Source organism: Argiope bruennichi, chromosome X1 (genome assembly GCF_947563725.1).
Source record: "Argiope bruennichi chromosome X1, qqArgBrue1.1, whole genome shotgun sequence".
In the NCBI taxonomy this organism is placed as follows: domain Eukaryota; kingdom Metazoa; phylum Arthropoda; class Arachnida; order Araneae; family Araneidae; genus Argiope; species Argiope bruennichi.
The window spans coordinates 36,123,667-36,144,757 of record NC_079162.1 but is presented as its reverse complement, the minus strand read 5'-3'; the positions used below and the strand labels follow the sequence as shown (position 1 = coordinate 36,144,757).

At 30.1% G+C, this 21,091-nt stretch overlaps 1 protein-coding gene across 2 annotated transcripts; it reads right to left on the bottom strand.

Moving 5' to 3' along the window:
* Nucleotides 1–427: 427 nt before the first annotated feature.
* On the bottom strand, nt 428–20,764 carry LOC129959545 (UPF0545 protein C22orf39 homolog). Of its 2 annotated transcripts, XM_056072428.1 has the most exons (5): nt 20,629–20,764; nt 13,954–13,999; nt 8,491–8,609; nt 6,885–7,018; nt 428–707 (listed from the first exon to the last, which is right to left on the bottom strand). In XM_056072428.1, the coding sequence occupies exons 1-5, from the start codon at nt 20,710–20,712 to the stop codon at nt 653–655; spliced, it is 438 nt and encodes a 145-aa protein (XP_055928403.1). In that variant the 5' UTR covers nt 20,713–20,764; the 3' UTR covers nt 428–652. The 2 variants fall into 2 exon arrangements, with proteins under 2 accessions (XP_055928403.1, XP_055928402.1); XM_056072427.1 differs by lacking the exon at nt 6,885–7,018.
* Nucleotides 20,765–21,091: the final 327 nt, after the last annotated feature.

Here is a 21,091-nt window from a genome sequence, read left to right as displayed (position 1 = left end):
GTTGCTTGTAAGTATTTCATTCCTTCAATGCATTCACAGAATATTTCTTAAAACAGTATCATTTTTAAACAGCAGCTCTGGAATCTAACTGCATAAAATACTTTTTAAGCATCTTTCAGACTGTGAGAGAGAGAATTCTCCCAATTTAATATTTTAAGACATTAATCATTCTAGCAAAAAAAAAAAAAAAAATTAAATGCAAATTGCAAAATAGTTTTAAAAATTTTACTAATTTTCTATAAAACAATTTAAAGTAATAATTTATATTGACAATCGGAACATCTTTATGTGAATATTCAAGCACAGTGCAAGACATATAAAAAAATAAATGATATGAAAAAATTAACATCAGCAATCTGATGAGAATAAAAAAGTGTAATAAAAGTGATGAGCATAAACTAAAAAATTTAATAAATAAGATGTAAACTTTCTCTTTAAAAAATGATTTTAATAATTTAAAATAAATCTAATATTTTTCATAATATAGAGCAACTAAATCCAGTAAATATAGGAGTTGGATCAATGCCTTCATTTAACATGTTCTGAGTGTTAATTAATAAAGAGTCTTTTTTATTTTCTACCATCCAATTAGGCATAGGAGAGTTCCAATTTTCAGGAGGACTTGAACGATATTCCCATACATCGTTTTGTTTCATAGATTGGATTCGTTGCTTTTTTCTCTCATTCTCACTTGCAACAACATTTTCCTAATGATTTCAAAAGAACAGAAAAATTAATATTGTATAGTTATACAAATAATGTCAACGAAATAAAACTAAAAATTTTGTAATCTAAAAAACTTTTGATAATAAAAGCTTGAATAGTAAATATATAAGAGTAGCATGGAAAATAAAATAAGTATTTCATTCTATGATAAAACAGAAAACAAAGCAAAAAATAAAATTTAAGATTAAATACGATTTCTTATGACTAATAACCATAATTATCATAGAAAAAAATGTTAATGTATCAAATTGAATTCATATTTCACTCTTTAAAAACTGTCGTTACGCTTAATTACACGGCTTTCAAAACATTTGAAAATGTTCAATTTGACATTCTGTTTCATAAAAAAAACATTAAAAAATTACTTCCGCAAAATCCATTTCATATAAAGTTTAGTTGACGTTATGAGTTACCAAAACAAAAATTTGTTCTCCAATTAATAAAGTTCTGTACACGAGGAAATACTCGACTAATTTAACTATCTTTTAAACTTTAATTACTTAATTTTAATATTATATTTCACTTTTATTTCTGATAAATTTTACTGCATGCAAATTTTAAAGTTACAGATCTAAACATACGTGAAATAGAATAGTCATCCATTACTGCTAATGAATTTCTCAGTCTAAATGATATCAGCAAAAATACTTTTATAATAAAAGTACATTGGATTTTAACAGAAATTTCTAAGAATGCACAAACACAGATAACAAGAGAAAAAAAATACCAGATAAGTTTGTTGGGATTGGAATGTTCATGTTGGGTGTTGGACTCCAATCATAATACCTTCTTATTGCAAAAATAAATTTATTTTTGCAGCATTAAAATACAACATATTTACATCCTACGAGCCAAGCCTGACCGCGTGTCGACGATTAGAGTGTCAAGAGTATGGTGCGAATTCGTTAACGATTAAGATTATGAGGCTCCGGTTGCGTCGCACTAGATCAGGATCGGCTCATAGGTTACAATTATTTGTATTCACTACAAAGTATTCCCCCAGTGACGAAGGAAACGAAATTCACTGGGAAGTGGATGCAATCATAAGCACAAGATAATACAAGTAAGAACAAACTGAATTTGTTTAGTTACATGAAAATTAATTATAACATAAAATATTTGAAAATATTTTCCTTAAATTTTACACTCACAGTCTTTTAGGAAAATGAACATGTCTCCCATATCTAGTTATTCTCACATTAGGAAGATTTTGATTATCTTCCTGCGATTTTCTGTTTGATAATTGATTTTGAATCACTTTTGGTGTCGCTCTTGGAGAAAATGTCTGAAAATTCATAAGCAGGTTTGCATCTGTCTACAGTGACAGTTACATTATGGTCATTTAAATCAATGACAAGATTTTTATCTCTTCGTCTTTTGACTATGTGAGGTCCAGAATATGGCGGAGTTAAAGGAGGTCGAACTTTATCAATTCTTAAAAATACATGTGAACATGATTTCAAAGATGGATTTACAAAAAATTTATCATTACCGTAATAAGTGGGATTTGTTGGATTAAGTTTCCTCATCATTAAAATGAGGTTGGATACATAAGTGGGTGTTGCAGTTGTATTTACAATAGAATCGTCTCTTAAAAGATCAGACGGTAAAAGCAATGTAATTCCGTATACAATTTGAGAACTAGTAACATTTAGATCCCTTTTAATGGCAGTTCGCAATCCTAACAAAACCACAGGTACTGTCTCTGTCCATTTTAAATTTTCGTGGGCCATGAGAGAACTCTTAAGGTGTCGATGTAATCTCTCAATCATACCATTTGATTCAGGATGGTAAGACGCAGAATGCATCCTATGACTACCTATGATGTTTGTGAGTTCACGAAAAAGTGTGGATTCGAAATATCTACCTTGGTCGGTAGTGATTGTTAGTGGTGTTCCTAATCTGGATATGCATCCATATACAAGCGCATGTGCAGTTGTCTCAGCTGTCAAGTCTACGGTAGATATTACCTCGGAAAATCTAGTAAATCTATCTATAATCTATCTATAAGACAATATTTCTTGCCTTCAGAAATGGGAAGCGGTCCTATGTAATCGAGGTGGATGTGAGAAAAACGAGCATCTAGTTCGGAAAATGTGTTTAGTGGAGCTTTGGTATGCTGAAATACCTTAGCACGCTGGCATTTAGTACAAGCACGAACTCTATCTCTAATGTCAGATTTCATTTTTGGCCATATGAATCGTTTGGATATTAAATTTGCGGTAGCTGATGTGCCAGTATGAGATAGGAAATGCACATTTTCAAATATAATTTGCCTATATGCTTTCGGAATTAAAGGTCGTGGTTGATTAGTTGACATATCAAAAATTAGATGAATATCCTCCAAAGGAAAATAATGTTTTTCTAATTTTAAACACGAGTTAGATTTAAGTAATTGCTCTAATTCAGAGTCATTTAGTTGTTCTTGAGCAATTTTTTTATAATCCAATTTCGGAGGAGCTGTGATAGCATCGATTTCGATTCGAGAAAGCGTATCTGCAATTATATTATCTTTACCATTAACATGACGGATGTGAGCTGAAAATTGAGATATAAAATCCAAATGTCTAAGCTGTCGAGGGCTACATTTCTCTGGTTTTTGTTTAAATGCAAAAATAAGTGGTTTCTGATCAGTATAAATAGAGAAATTCCTACCCTCTAGCGTATGACGGAATTTTTTTACAAATGCATAAATAGCATACAATTCGCGATCATAGGTGGTCCGGTTCCTTTGACTTTTTCTTAGCTTCATTGACAAAAATGCAATTGGTTCCCATTTATCATCGGACAATTGCATCAATGAACTGCCTATAGAAAAGTCTGATGCATCCGCCCAAAGACTTAATTGCGCACCAGGAATAGGGCATTTAAGTAAAGTAGCATAGGCAAATGCTTGTTCGACTAAAGTAAATGCTTTTTCACTTTAATCAGTCCACTGGAGAGTATTCTCTGCCTTTTTAGAAGGGCGAGAAGATTTCCTTTTAATTTTATGACCTTCTAAGAATTTCTTCAGTGGGGCTAAAATGTGAGCAGCTCGAGGAATAAATCGTCTATAAAAATTGTACATGCCTAAAAATCTGCGTAGTTGAGTTAAAGTTTGAGGTATGGGAAAATCTTGAATGGCCTCAACGCGGTCTGACAATGGTTGTAAACCATTTTCTGATATTTGATATCCCAAAAATTCCAAACTAGATTCCCCAAATTTACATTCTGAATGATTAATTGTTAAACCGTAGTAACACAATCTCTCAAATAAAGCTCTTAAATGAAGCATGTGTTCCTGATGAGTTTTAGATGCAATTAAAATATCATCAATAAAGGAATAGACACCGTCTAAGTCCCTAGTTACCTCATCTATAAACCTTTGAAATGTAGCAGAAGCATTACATAACCCAAATTGCATAAGCGTACTCTCAAACAGTCCGAAGGGAGTAATTATCGCAGTTTCGGGTATATCCTCTGGGGCTATAGGAATCTGGGGAAATGCTTTGACAAGATCAATATGCGAAAATATTTTACTACAATGCAATTCACTCGTAAAATCTACAATGCATGGAATAGGATATCTATCTTTAACTGTTTGTGCATTTAGCGCGCGATAGTCACCTACCGGACGCCAATCTAATCCCTTTTTTGAAACCATATGTAATGGTGATGCGTAATTACTACTTGACGGACGGACGGACATGTCCCAAGTCAAGCATTTGTTGAAATTCCATTTTTGCAATTTTCAGTCTATCAGGCGCTAGACGTCGGGCTTCAGCAAAAACAAGGGCACCTTTCGTTTGTATATGATGCATTACATTATGTTTGACTGTTTGGTTTAAACAAGGAGACTTCGTTAAGTTAGGCAATTCACTTAATAATTTAGTATCCTGATTATTACCACAAATAGTTTTTATAGATACATCAGCACTTTTATAAATAGCATGACATTTTAAATGATTATTATTACCATATAAACGTTTTCTAAGATCAGCATTTAAATTAAAATAGTACAAAAAATCTGCACCAATAATTGCTTTTGAAACATTGTAAATATAAAAAGGAAATACAAATTTTCTTCTCAATCCTAAATCTAAGGATAATAATTTTTTTCCATAAACTAGAATCGGCGAGCCATTCGCGGCTTGGAAAGTTTGGACAGGTGCCAACTTTCTTTCAACTTTATTAGCTGGAATAATTGAGCAGTCACTTCCGGTATCAATAAGAAATTGTTGCTTTAGATTTTTATCGGAAATAAATAAGCGACATTGATGTGATGACTCAGAGGGCAAAAAGTTCGTCGCCGCTACTCCTGCCCACCCACGTTTCCCGAAAAGGAACATGGCTGAATATATTTGCAAGCGTTATTATTGAAAGTTTTATGATACCAACAAACATTTGACTGAGAGAAGCTACGCTGTCAAAGGCGAAAGTCAGTTCGTTTACAAGAATTATTTCTCGGTCTGCGATTGGCACTTCTTGATCGGCGTAAAGAAGCAACTTCTTCACGAAGTGTTTTAATTTCTTCAACAGTCTGACTGAGAGGTATTATTTATATTTGCAGAGGAATTAGAGCTTGAAATTTTGCTTACCTCGGGTGGCGTAACTTCCATGATTCTATTCGCAATTTCCGCAACTTTAGTGGCATTTAGAGGACTAATTTCTAGAAGTATGGACTGGACGGTTTTGGACAGTTGTTGTAAAAATAACTCCAGAAGACGAGTACCCGATGATTTTCGGCACGCCTTTGCATTACTCGTAGTAAATCAGTCGGTTTTCGGTCACCTAACTGTTCACCGGCGAGAAGACATCTAATTTCTTGAGATTTCGATTCACCGCATCTTTTTATAAGTTCCTCTTTCAATTTCTTGTAAGAATCGTCTTTGTCAGGACAAGTAATGACATCGCGAACTATAACTGCTGCTTCCGGAGAAAGGTTAGCTACACAATAGCTGTACTTTGTTGCACTGGCAGTTATCGGTTTCGGAACTGCAAGCTGAAATGTTGCCTCTGCCATTATAAACCAAAGTTGAGGGTCTCCGAAATTAAACGGAGGCATCTTCACGGCAGAATTCTCTTTCATGTTGGAGAACTTGAAACTTAAACAGCTCAGAACAGCAATGGCAGACGTTGAAAGTTGTGAAGTTTACTTATAAGCGCGTGATGCGTGATCTCTTTTCCGGGTCACCATGTTGGGATTGGAATGTTCATGTTGGGTGTTGGACTCCAATCATAATACCTTCCTTATTACAAAAAATTTATTTTTGCAGCATTAAAATACAACATATTTACATCCTACGAGCCAAACCTGACCGCGTGTCGACGATTAGAGTGTCGAGAGTATCGTGCGAATTCGTTAACGATTAAGATTACGATGCTCCGGTTGCGTCGCACTAGATCAGGATCGGCTCATAGGTTACAATTATTTGTATTTACTACAAGTTCAAGATATATATAAAAAAACTGATAGTTTACTAAGGAAAAACAAACATAAAATGAATTGCTTCATACTCAATCATCAGTTCACAGTTTTTTAAAAATTATCAAGAAATATGACGTTTTAATAAAGCTGAAATGAGAAAAACTTAATTGATATGAAAATTATTTTTCTTTTCAATTTAATGTTAATAAGAATCTAGTGAAATTATTTTTAACAGAGAAATAAAATATATGAAATTATTTTTTATATAAAAACCCACTTAGTGCATGCATGATTAATAAGTCTGATACATTGGGAAATACTCAACATCTAACTAAGTTCTTGCTTCTTAAATATTACTAATTATTATTTTAACACAGTTTGGATTTTAATCTCAGGGTAGCCAGCATTTCTGTTGTTTGATTTTCTCTGACATTTCCAGGTTTTTAAAGAAATTTCCCTGACATTTTTCGGATGTTTCTATTATCTTCAGAATGGTGTCGCTTTATTTTATTCTCTTTAATTATTGCACAATAAGTTCTTAACTTTATTTGAAAAATTGTTCTACTCTTTTAACTAAAATCAATGTAAAATAAAATTTAATTCTCAGAAAAAAAACATCTTTTTTTCACTTATTGAATTTCAGATAAGCTTCAATTATATAAAACCCTTCACTTTTTTTGCAAATATATTAACCAACACTAGAAGATACAAGCCCATTTAGACCGACTTTTAGCCAACAAGTCAAATTTACCCAGGAAAATGCAGCACAAAAATATGGGCATATAGGCGGAGTGCTTGAGAATGAAATGATTTGTTTCCTTCCAGTGGGGTCTCCCCTATCCATACTGTTACCAACACGCCAATCAGAACTGAAGAATAATTTTCCTAATAGAAAAAAAAATTCATTGACAAATTCAAAATGAAATTTCTGCATCGAAATAAGAAAAACTCTTCAATGAAATCAAAATTGCTTTGACTTTTAGCTCACCAACTATAATAATAATCGCTTGCGCGCTAGCTCAATGCTTAACCCGCAAAATAAAGAAAAAAAAATGGAAAATTAGTCCTTACAAAAATTTTTTTTCTTTATTGCATAAAAAGAAAAATGTGTTAGAGGTATAAATTTCAAAAAAGATAGTATGAACGCATTTTGTAAATTTTTGTGGTAAACAATTTCATCTACAAACCTTATAAGAAAATCTGCCCTTTAAAAAAAAATGTTTGAAAAAAATTACTAGAGGCATGTGTACCTATAATGTATCAAATAAATTAATTCCTTATGTTTAATATTATTTTTAAATTATAGAGCATTTTGTTGAACTAATGGAGAATTTTAAACAAACACACAAAAAAAACCTGTTAAAAGAAAAAGAAAACAATAACGTTGTTAGCAATAAACTCCATTTCATGTCATCCATAGCATCCATTCATATGAAGAATTTAGTAATCCGTGTTAATAATGTTTAAAAATAAAAATATATGTTTTACGGAAATAATAGCAATAATGGCCGATACTTCATAATTCAACAAAAAGATCTCCGAGAAGAGAGAAAAATAATTATTGTAAAACACTTATTTAATTAAAATAAATTGTTTTGGAGTTATAATAATGGGTCAATATTTTACAAGCAGTTTTGAAGATAAATATCCATAATTCGCACTTTCGCTCTCGTAACAAGCGGTATGATCGAAAAGGGGTAAAGTGGTAACTCAATATATATCTTTTTAATTAAAAAAGACCCATTAAAGCTTAAAAACATAACAGTAACAAGAGCTGGGCTTTAGTTAGAGTTGCCTTTTTCCATAGTATGAAAATCATTTTCGCTAATTAAGTCAAAAACTTGTAATTCTGAATAAAAAAGCAAACAAAAATTTTCAGACAGAAATATTATATATTTATATATATAATCAGATATGGTGGGTAATCTTTCTTTTCCACAGTCTGTGTTACATCATCAGTAAAAGTTTGATTTTCATTAGTTGCCAACGCTGTTTCATTCTACTTATGAAAAAATACCAGCGAATTATCAAGTTCGATAAAAATTACCGATTTATAAAAAAAAATCCAGTTTTATAATAAATTTCCTTGACATTTCCGGACATCCCGTAATTCCCCGACGATTCTCGGTTTTCTGGTCGGCTGGAAATCCTGAGTCTGTAATTTAATTTAATGAGCCACACCAATATTTACACAAAACGTTTTGCAATAAACAAATATTTTGAGCAACTATAGTCTTTTTCACAAAAAAAAAGCCAATAATTTTTTAATAATTGATATAAAAAAGAATGCTTTGAATTTGAGTTAAAAATGTTGAATCATAGAAAAAAGTATTAACATAATTTAGAAAATTTCTCACCAAAGATTCCAAATCATGTTTCTTCCTGAAGTGCATACAATTCATATAATCATTCTTCCATTGAGTACAATCAACTGTATCTCCATAAACAAAATATTGATGAAATCTTGCTTTAATACCTATGAATGAGCATTTGTATACAATAAATGAACAATATTTGCAAAACAACAAATACATTTCATTTAAAATTTAGATTTGAATGTTAAATGAAATATAAGGTAAGGTAATGAAATATAACAGCCAATAACTATCAAATTTATTATTTTACTGGCATATTAGGTCTTTTGCATTATAAGCGATATTTTTTATTAATTTTTGGCAACATTTTTTTAACATGAATTGATATACTTCTGATTTTATGTTCGACTGATGATCTGATTCGTTCATTCTGATTTTATGGAGCTTTAAAGTTTACTATGTTATTTAAAGTTCTTGAAAATTTGATGATAATTATCTACTCTTATTCAAAAGGAACATAATTCTATACTTAGGGAGATTGTATGCATTTTATCCTTTATTTTAGAGCAATTTTTGTAAATGGGATTAAAATGAATATAATATTAAATTTAATTATTGGAATATTCATAGATAATGGCTAACATTTTATGTTTTATGCTTTAAGAAACAGGTTATATATGCATATATGTGATATATTTCATTTTTCATGTCAAAGAAGTTAGCCAATTCTTATATTTACCTACAAATAAAGAAAATTTAAACAATATAATGTATGTATTATATACAGGAAAATTTGACCTAACCTACCAACCGAAAGAAAGTAATAGAAGAGTCCGTGTGGATCATAATATACTATAGCGATAGTAGCCTATCTCTTACTGTATGCAAGTTACGACGGATAAAATGAATATGCTACAATATTATCCAAATTTGAAAAACATACACATAAAATAGACACATATTTTGAAAGAGCTGGGAAATTCTAAAAGAAAACACCATGTTCATCAAGATACATGGGTTTAAAGCCAAGCTACAAGCGTCGATATTGTGGCGAAAGGCAAAATCGAACTGTCACCAAAACTTTAAATATTAAAAGCTGATGAAATAGATAAATTTACCAAAAATTCTTCTATTTCATTAGCTTTTGAATGAATCTATAATAAAGCATTTCAGTATTCTAGTTCAGGAGCAATGCAGTCTTTGTCTTCTAATACATCACTGAAATCGGCGTTCGTGACAAAAAGAAAACTCGCTGTTGCTCCTGATTTTAATTTCTATGTCCATCTAAAACCTGTTGTTTTAGTTAAGTATTGGTGAAGAAAGAAAGAAAATTTTCAAACCAAATAAAAAAGTAGCATTTTTATTAAGTTATAAACAAAATGCAAACAAAAGTTGTATGACATTTCCCACGTCTTACACAAAAGAATACGGAAACACACACAAAAGAGAGGTATCCCATGTCTTAGTAAAGCATGCATGTATGCATGCATGCATTCGGTAGGAGGTGTTGAACTTAAGTCATCACTGGAATTATTGCCTTAATGCCTGATATGCCTCTTGCGCGCTTTTGAACTGTAGATGCCGTAGTTGAAAGAGAAAGTTCACCCTTAAGTTTTACAATTGTCTCATCGAGCCGGCTGTTTAAATCTCCTAAACTGGCATTTCTTTACGCAAACCTCTTGTTTCAGAAAATTTCAAACAAAAAATTCCATTAGAATAATGTCAGGCGATGTAGGTGTCTAAGGAATTTGCCCTATAAGATCGTAGATACTACTCATTCATAAAGTCTCGAACTGCCATTGAAGAAAGTGCAAAAGCCTCCTTTTGTTGAAAAATTATTTTTACTATTCCAGTGCAGGAATGGCATCAAGTAATCCTGGTAGATTATTTCCAGAAATTCTAAATACATATTGCTACTCAAATGACCTTGGAAGACATTAAGACACCGCCAACTATTCCAAGTCAAACATTTAAGCTGAATCGTGTCTGGAAGGAAGAATTTCGCGTTAGGTATATAATTTTTTGCGTATATTTATACCAATTGTGTAAACTTAAATTTTCGTTTCTAATAAAAAGTGACTCGTCAGTCCATAATATTTGTTTTCCGGGAAAACTTCAATATATCGCTCTAATAGACAGCAGCAAAAACCTGGCGGCTTTTGGAAATCCGATTTCAAAATTTCAATTTTTTTCGTAATTTAAAAATTTCAATTTTTTTTTTTTTTTTCCTTTATGAAATGCTATGAATGATACTGGTTTTCGTGCAAAATTTTCATCGCTTTATTTTGTGATAATAAAAGTGAATTCACACTTGGATCTTCCTTCACTCGGCTGAGTGCACATTCTTCGACAGTAGCGGATTGGGATCATGGTTCCTTTCGTACATTTTACCAAACCAGCCAGTTTAGTCAAACCTCTGGTGTGAGTGGTAAAGCAGACGATACTCATCCTCGCTACTTCGAAAGTTATCATTACAAAATCCATGTACTCTTCGACCGTAAAATGAAACATGTAGGTTTAGAGGCAAACAGAAATGGGCACAGCGTGTAAAGAATCGGACGAGCTGAAACAAAATCCAGAGAAAATTGATGTAATAACAGCAACAAACATCAAAGCAGCTGACCAATTTATAGTCTGTTTAGTGAATCGACTCGCCTTTGGAACCAGTAAGGAGGGGGGGGGATACGCACAGGAGGGTTGGAAGATATCTTCCTAACCAAAAGATTTCATATAGGAGGAATTCCAAAATTCCACTTATCCTTTCACTTGCCGACTTTTTGAAGAATATTTATTTTTAGGATCGCCGCTTTCAAGGGTGCATTGCAAACAAAGACTGAATTTCCCCTGAATTAGAACACTGATATATTGTAGGTTCATTTGAAAGCTGGAGAAATGGGCAAGAATGAAAAAAAAAAAAAATGTTGGTTAATTTGACAAATTGTAGTTAAACAGTATGTAATATTGAAGATTATGGCGACAATTAGGTTCTGCATTTCACCAAGTTAACAGCGACTGTAGCTCAACTTTAAATCCAGGTTCCTTATGTAAATGGTATTGTAGCGATCGTTCTAATTCTCTCGGAGAAAGCGCGCCTAAGTTTGATATGCGTTTCATCTCCATTAATCATAAATTGGCCTTGAATGTGCAGTATGACTCAGTTTCCCGCCTCTCGGGGAGCGGAGAAAAACATAACCAGAGTAGCTCCGAGGGACAGAGCGTGCGATGTTGTTGTGTGTCTAATAAAGCTATATTTTTGATATAACCGAGGAGTGATTGCTTCCAAACCCTTACATGGAGTCAGATCATGACAAATACATTATGGACTAATCGATCTTCCTCAGTATCATCTAATAGTCTCTCCTTGTTGTTTCAACAAATGTGCTTATTCCATTTGTAGATCTGGCAAACTTTTTAAATTACGATCGTTCGGATTTGCAGCGTATTAACTTTATCCACCATAACTTTCAAACGCTAAAAGATAGGACGGGATTCCTAAATTGTATTACGAATGAAATGCACTCTTCTATCATCCTCTTCCGTTTGACTGATTAGATCAAAATCCTCCTGTGTATATACATATATAAATATTATTAGGACTTTAAATAAACAACAGTTCAATTCAAAAACTTAAACACTTTTTCCACATTGTTTAAGTATTATATAAAATCATTTTTCCTCTGTACAGCTATGGATTCTAAAAAGTTCATTTTTCTGGCATTATGCATATTTCATCATATTAATCTTCTTAATGCTCAAGTACTTTATATTTATCAATCAGATATAATTTACTTTGTAATTTTGATGAAAAAGGGAAAGAAAATTTTACAGAAGCGATTTCAGGAAAGTAGATAACATAACGTTTCTAAAACTCTCCCATCACCACCACCTTAATATGTATATTCAATTCAAATTTGAAGTCATTTTGTCCACCAGTTCTTTATTACAGCATTTTGAAAGTATGACTTTAATTACAATCACTCTGCAGTTGCAGAACTGCTACACAGTACATCTCCTTCACCTTCAAAAGAGGCAGTGGAAATTTTCTCGGTTTCAAATGAAAGTGATGAAGTTTATGCAACTTCAAAAGCTGCTGTATCTCCTTCGAAAACATTAAAACGAACTATTTTCTCAGTATTATCACCTCCAGCATTGAATGCAACAAAAATTGCACTCAAAATTTCAAAAACAAAAAAAATGTGTAAGAAACAGCACGTGAGAATCTAATTGCAGATATGGTTACAGCCCAACTTTGTGAAGAACATTCAGAGCATAAAATAAAGAAAGCATGCTATTCTCCAAAAACTATGGCAATAATGAAGTCTGGTATATGGCAATAATGAAGTCTGGTATATGGCAATAATGAAGTCAGGTATTGCAACTCAGAAGAAGGTCAAAGAAAGAATGAAAAATGGAAACACTATAGCATTTCTCTCAGACAAAATATTTGCTACTAATTGGGTAATGGTAAAGTACTATAACAAAAAGTTAGTGAAAATTTTTGTTGGTCTAACTTTGCGAGCAGAAAATAGTTTATTTACAGTAATGTCTTGTAAAATCTTCTTTTAGAGAGAAATATAATTTTCCAGAAAATGTAAAGGAAATTAAAAGTAAACAGATCATCCAAATACAATATGAATCAATGCTCGTTAATATAGGACATTATGTTTTTAATTTTTTGATATTTAAACACAAATGTTAAAATTTCTATTGAACATGTTTAATAAAGAATATATTATCTATTTTCCAGTTGATTTTGATATAATACAATTTTTATGAGTCATTTTTTTTTTAAAATCTATATTCATTTTACTCCAGACCATGGAGTAAAATGAATCATCATAACTTGCCTACAAAAAATAATAATTACTCAGTTTTATTGCTTAAAAAAGAAGTGAATAAAAAATTGTTAGTGTAATGAAAAATATTTTTAAGTTATATAAAGTATTTATTTTTTAAAAGAGGGCAACGTCAAAATTGAAAATAGCGAATTGTATGTTCATTTTACACCATCTTACCAAAACAGAGTCATAATTCAGAGGTTGTTGTTTAAACAATATTGGAAAACCTTTCATTACAAAAAATGTATGTTGAATCAACTGTAAGATGTATAACTACTTCATATTAAAAATAGAAAAGTTAAAAAAAAAAAAAAACTTGAAAAATCAAACATTTTTATATAGGATATGTGGTCATAAATACAATATATGATTACAGGGGGGGGGGGGACTAGTGCATGGTTTGGTGATTTCAAATCTCACATTAGCTACTAACATAGCTGAAAAGAAAAATTCATTAGGTATTCTTGGAGTTAAACTATAATATTCTAGAGTAATTTGCTGTGACAGGTACATTTTGTCTTTCAATTTAAAGTACATCAGTTTATTTCAGTTAAATGATATGAATCTACTACAATATATCAAGAAGGTTGAAACATTACTATTTAGTCATGATGAAAATAATAAAATTCATGCAATTTAGCAAAAAATCGATCTATATGAAACTTACTTTTACAATCCTTATATTCTTCCTTATACCATTCACAAGGTCGTACCTGCAATAAAAGAAGGGAAAAAAATTAATTTGCAAGATTTCTTAGAACAAAGTTATGAGAAAATGGTTTTAATAAATTAATAAGCATTCAAAAAACCAGATAAGCAATCATCATCTAGGTAAATAAAACAAAAAAAAATGATATTCTCTATCTCGCTCATAAATGCATACAATAAAGTTTTTAGTAGTAAAATGCAACTAGCAACCATAAAAGTATTCAAAGGCCTTGAATACCAACTGTCTCTACAGATTAGATGATTTGTCCCTCTTATCAGTCATGCTATAATTCAGTATTATCACCCCTCAAAAAAAGCATATTTTTATTAAAATAAAAAGGATGAAATACACAACTAAATAATGAAAAATCAGTGGTCATCAAAACAAAAAGAATTGTAAACAAAGAAGTTAATTTTTAAAGTTATTTCCCCCTCATATCAGACACATGCAGCAGAAAAATATCAACAAATCAATCTAGCAACAACCCAAAACCACTCAATAAAGCTAGTAGAAAATATCAGAAATGTTAAAATAATGAATAGACAACAAAATATAAACACAGAAATAAACAACAAATATTAGATATAAGACAAAACCTCTTAATCTGTCAAATGTTTGAAAAATTAATACAAAATAAAAATGTAGTGAAAAATGAACTGAAACAAGAAAAAAAATGTTCACAAATTCAATCACATCCAGAAACACAAAAAAGCTATACAGAAAAACAAATAAATTACTCAGTTTTAATTTCCTTCAGTTAAAAACCAACTCTCAGTATTGAACAGTCTGCAAATGAAATTAAAACAAACAAAAACAAAAATGAAGCTAGAGTTACATTACCCAGACAAATAAACAGAAGCATTTACAAAAACTGATAGAAAACATCCAATTTAAAAGAAGAAATGTCTATTTTGTATGTTACAGCGATTATAGTTATTGCACATTAAATGTTTTTTTGTTTTTTTTTTCAATTTCTCTAACATTTTTATATCCCATGTGTTTATTTATCCACATTGTTAGTAATATGTTTTTAAAAAGTCACTTCTTTTTATCACTTATTGCTTTCATTGTTCATTCAGCAATGTTAATTTTTACATACATGATATTTTTGAATTTCAAAGATGTTACATATAGTATTTTACACCTATTTGATAATGAAATAAAAAATAACCTCTTAACATCACAATGTTTCTGAATCTAATTTTATAAGAAAGAAGTGTTGAAGTGTTTATAAGAAACATTGTACAGTAAAATAACTTAAAATCAAATTATTCAGGAAGAAAATGAATAAACTTTTTAATCAATAACCTGGTTAACTCTTAATTAATAAAATATAACCAAAACCTACTTTTAAATTAATATTCAAAAACAGATAATTGAAATTTTAAATCTTATGATAAAAATACAAATAATAATTAAAAGCAATAGTTTTAAAAAATTCTTAGGAGAAAAGATAGCAAATTTATCCTGTTTTTCTAAACAATAACATAATTTTAAGAAAACTAAAATAATTTAAAATTCAGTAGAGCAACTAGTTTGAAAGCCAATAAGGGGGGAAAAATTCTTAAATCTTCAAGATGTTATTAAATTAATTTTAAACTTATCTAAAATTTCAAAAACCTTATAAGTGCAGTATGGCAAGATTTAAAGCAGATGTAGATATGGCTAACACTAAATAAACAAATCTTTCCTCAAGAATATCAACAAATACATATACTATCTATAAAACACTATCTATAAATAGAAACATTCTAACAACATAGTGAGATTAACAGATTAATTTAATGCTCTGCAAAAAGTTATGTCATACGAGAATGAGGAAGTAAATGATTCTACATATCTTAGACCAGAACAGATACCCGATTTAAGCCAGAGCAACTATTGGCAGCAAAATGCAAGAGAAATAATTAGTGGTTTAAATTACACTGATAGCAGTAGGACACAATACAGAGATCTATGTGTAAAAGTGTCAAACAAATCATTTAGGACACTCAGAATGTTAGCAACAAAACGGGGAAAGAAAGAACATAAGATATACATATATACTCCAATGGTAATCAATATACTTCAAACCATTAATTGCTTCTAAGGCAGTTTGAGTCACAAATGACTTGTCCAATATAGACTAGATGTATACACCAGACCTGAAGGTTCTCTGCTCGGATCCACTAACAGTTAGATAAAAAAAAAAAAAATGAAACTAAAGAGTAACTTGCAAAATGTATTGCTAGAAAAGTGTACAAACAGAATACTGATCTGCTTTCAAAAATGTGGCAATGAAAAAATGCAAAGGTGAAAAAATTGATAACATTTTATTCACATACTTTTTTAAGCATGTAGTTTTTCTCAAAAAGAATTATCATGAGCTGCTTTTTCAATGGAAAGAGATTTACATTTATAATAATTTCATTTAACTGCCAAACAGTTGAAATTTTTGTAGAAGATTATTTTAATTGAATATAAAATGGTTTCTTCTCTTTCATTTTGCAATCTAAACAAAAGGGGAAAAAATATGTTTGAATTATCATTAGAATATAATACAGTCTATAAAATCACAAAAAATTAAGCTATATATAATGAATATTGACAGAAACTAAGTTCATATTAAATAACAAAATACATGATAAACTTTAAAATACCATACAAATTTCAAATAATGTACACATTACATAAAATTGATTGAAGTTTAGTTTAGTTATATTAAAGTCCTGTTTTAAAACAACACTAGGGCTATTTTGAGACAAATCTCGTAATTTTGAACCAACAGATTTAGTGTGCACTAGACCCGCTTACACGAAGGTTCTTTCGTTAGAATCGGGTCTCGAACCTGAAACCCTCCAGTTCCAAAGCTGAGACCTTACCACCAGGGCCCCAAAAAAATTAACCGAGACAAATATTACATAAACATACAAAATAAATTAAACAAGTAAAATTTTAAAATATATAGGATAATTAATAAGGTCTGATAAGGTCAGAATCGGTAATGTTCAGTAATCATTAAAAAATAAAAATCATAAAAACACAATACAAGTGAAACAAAACAGAAAAGCAATTCCTGATAAAATCACAATCTTAGATAATAATGCAAAAGAAAAAAAATTAGGAAAATTAACTTAAAAAGCTATCAAACAATTTTTTTTTATTTTTAAAGAATTCATCACGATTAATTCTGCTGTCCTCTTCCTTTAAAAAAATTCACAATTTTTGCAAACCAAACATTTAATGTTACAAACCTCACTCCTACATACGTAAAATTGTTAATAATGATTTTGCTTAGATCTGCAACAATATTAAAAACCTTATATTTCATTAACAACATTACATTATATTCCACAACAGTATTAAATATATTATATTAAAATATTCTAATCTAAAGTTATATTCTCTAAAAATATATTTACTTTCAGGGACTTTTTTATTTTTTGACTCTACAGTATAAACATATTATATTAATTTATCTAGTTTATCACTATCTCGACTCTTATAATTTGAAACAGCATTCGTAATCCATTTTAAGAAGATAAAATTTTCAAAGGCTGAAAAATTAAAGTATTAATTAATAATAATTAAATAACAATTAATTTTTAAAAATTTGATGAACATTTTCAGTCTAGATGTGTTTCTGAATAATTTCTGTAAGAATCTGAATGAAAGTGGCCCTGTGGCAATTTCTGATATTCTACTACTTTTAAAACTGACTATAGTAAGAGACAAACCCTATGGTTCTGCTTTATATTAAAATCCAGCAATTCCAGACAGGATAGTTTAAAAAAAAAAAAACATTGTGTTTTCTGCTATCATCTGTACTTTTTGCATTCATGCAAATTCAACTTAATTACCTTCTCTCAATTTTATACAGAAAGAATACAATCAATTAAGGCTTTAATAAGCTCTATACTTCAGAAAAAAATTGCTGTGTTGCATAAAGCTCTAAGTTGAAAAAAATAAATTGCTAATGAGATTTGTTATATTAATCAGATTAATTGGCGAATGACTTACTTTTCATTGACTAAAGATCAAAACTCTCCAATTAAATTAGGCCAAGATTGTAAAAATTGGTCTAAATAAGTTGCTTACAAATAAATATTTTTATTTCTAACATTTATTATCACAATAACTATGTAAGTAAAATAATGGCCCGTCTGATAAGAACTTGTATCTAGCTCTAAATGTCTCAAGAAATTTAAAGCAATTATTGGTATCTACTTCCATGTAAAGCATGAATTACAAAATAAAAGGGAGTTGTATTTATCTGAGGATTAAAAAAAATGAGGGAATTTGCCAGGCATTCTGTCATTGTTCTTTAGCTCCAACTGCCAGAAAATCGAGAGCTTCTCATACAAGTCCCCTTTCGTAAGAGCACTTCTTTTATGGGGAACCAGGCCGCTTTTCACACTTTTCAGAGCCAACTATATATGGGTCATTCCTCCTTGGGAGTCTTAAGCTGTCCGCTATAGCTTTCTTCTCATTCCCAAGCTCACTTATGTCAGGGTTCCTCCAATCTGTCTTCTCTTCTCCTTGCTGAATGAAATTCACTTTCTCCAAGTCATTAATTTCTCACATCTAGGCATACCCCTTGACCGAGCTCTACCCCCTTTTTATAGATAATCTTTACCCCTCGTCCCCCAAACAAGGTGGATAATCAGCCAATTGATTGGATAACTGACTCTTTTAAAAGGCAAAAGAGCAGCCCAAAACGAGTCATTCAACTAAGGGCACTTTTGTTGTCCTGTGGAAGGAATTTGCTTACTCATGCCTCTGAAGTTTTCAAATTTCTCTTATCAGCCTGTACTACAAAATACAGAAATTAGATAAATATATTTTACGCAACATGACAGAAAGTAAAAAATGGATTTATTATTCCATTAACATATATTATTAGCCTTATTCGCATATCATAAGGAACAAGAATATTCTTTTATATTTTCACAGATGTTCACATTACACTCTGAAAAAGATATACTACTTTCTAATGCATCCATAAAATTCTTTGAGAAATAAAACATAATGTTTAAACATATTATATATATATATATATATATATAGCCTAGTTTCACATCCATGCTTTATTACAAGAGAAAAAAAGTTAGAAAACTTTTCTAATTCATGCATGTTTTAGAATGCCTTCTTTATATGGTGATGAAAATTTCCATCATAACATTTAGTGAACAAAAAATTGTACTAAAAAAACAGGTGTACTGTAAATTGGTTGTTGTTGGCAGCATTTTTCACAACTATTGTGTAATAAGGAACGTAGCTGTAAAATATCAAATGTCACAATTATTATAGCAGGTTTGAATTTGTCATTGTGCTATTTGTTGTGGTTCGAAGAAATGTGCGATTTCTTAAATATTTATTATAACTAATCTGAGATTTTTTTTTGTTAATAAAAGTGATAATGAATAGAGAAATTTAGAAGAGAGGGACACTGAAGATTTTGTACTGAGCTTAACATGATAATTTGCATAATGATGGATATTTCCATCATACTGTTTTTTTTTTATTATTATTTTATATTATATATTTATATTAGGATTGTTTTTTAACATTTTTCCTTTAATTTAGAGTCTGAATTTTATTGCCCTGATTTATTTCACAAAAAAAAAAAAAAAGAAGAAGGGTTAACCCTGTTAGGATAAAATTAAATGCCACATGCTCCAAAACCATGCAGTCAGAAAAATTCTGTCCAGAAATAATAATTTGTACAACCAATACGCTAGAAATAACAACTATATACTCAGTTTAATTAACACATAAACTTACAATACTAGAAATTTTATAACAATTTTTTTTAAATCAGAGACAGTATAAATATGTACACTGCTGAAATAAACATAAAAACATATGGCCATTCAGGAGAATCGGGTACATGGAGGTAGATGGCACCAAGTTGTAACTTTTTTTCATGATGATAAGTTGCTAAATGTGTTAATCTTTTCTCTAAATTTTTCATTATATTAGTTAGCTTAGAGTATTTTTACAGGTTTGGTTAGAATTTTTGGCAATCAACCTAGTACTCAATTCTCTTGTTTTACCAAATACACATAGGAAAGAATCAATTTTAAATTATTCTAAATTTATATCTCAATAACCTTTTCTTACAGTAATAAAAAGATACACAGCCATTCTTTAATGATTTTTAATGCATCATAAAAAATTAATGGAATGACTGCACCATCCTTCCTATTTTTTACACCTTCATCAGACAAAAAATTCTCAAGAAAATGTACACACTTTATATATATTCTATACATATATATAACCTGTCTTCATCAAAAGCATATATGCAAGACATTTTGTACATATATTACATACAACTATCTAATGCAATGTTTCTCACAATAACTTCCATTCAATGAAATCTTGCTCAAAAATATTTTTTCCTAGTACATATATACATTTTTCTTTAATATTCAAAAATTGTGTCAGAAATTTCTGAAACGGCACTCATATTTTCCATGCATACACCAATATAAAAATTTGCGACAAGTTTTAAATCATTTAATTCAAGGTTTAAATTTTTTTTAAATATTTCTTTTACTTTTGAATACATGATCATATTAAAGTAATGAAAGCGGCGAAATATGTTTTCAATGTCTTACAAATCTTATTAAAAGCATGCATAAAACTAACCTTCCATGCATCCTTCGGCAGATTTTCTACATTATCCACATCAGAAACTTCAAAATATTTCTCATCTCTCTTCATACCGAACATATCTTTAAATAACTTTCACTTTTGAAGCGTAAAATTTGCCATCACTCGACTACTTCTGATTGATTGATTGAAAAATGGTGATAATATGATTTTTCGAAACAAATGTAGAGATGCATAATCCACGATTTTTTGAATAACAAATAATATTGCTATTGTTATTTTTAAATGTGCGTTCCAAATATCTGTTATTTCAATCATATTATTAATTAAAAATTATTACTTAATATTAAATATAAAATTTATTAATTGTAATTAATACTTAATTTACTAATTTAATTAACGTGTGATTGAATTAATTTATCTGTTTCAGCTTACTTCTTAAATTTTATTTTTTTCTCAAAACTATTTATTTAATTTATTTATTAGAGTGAACCATTTT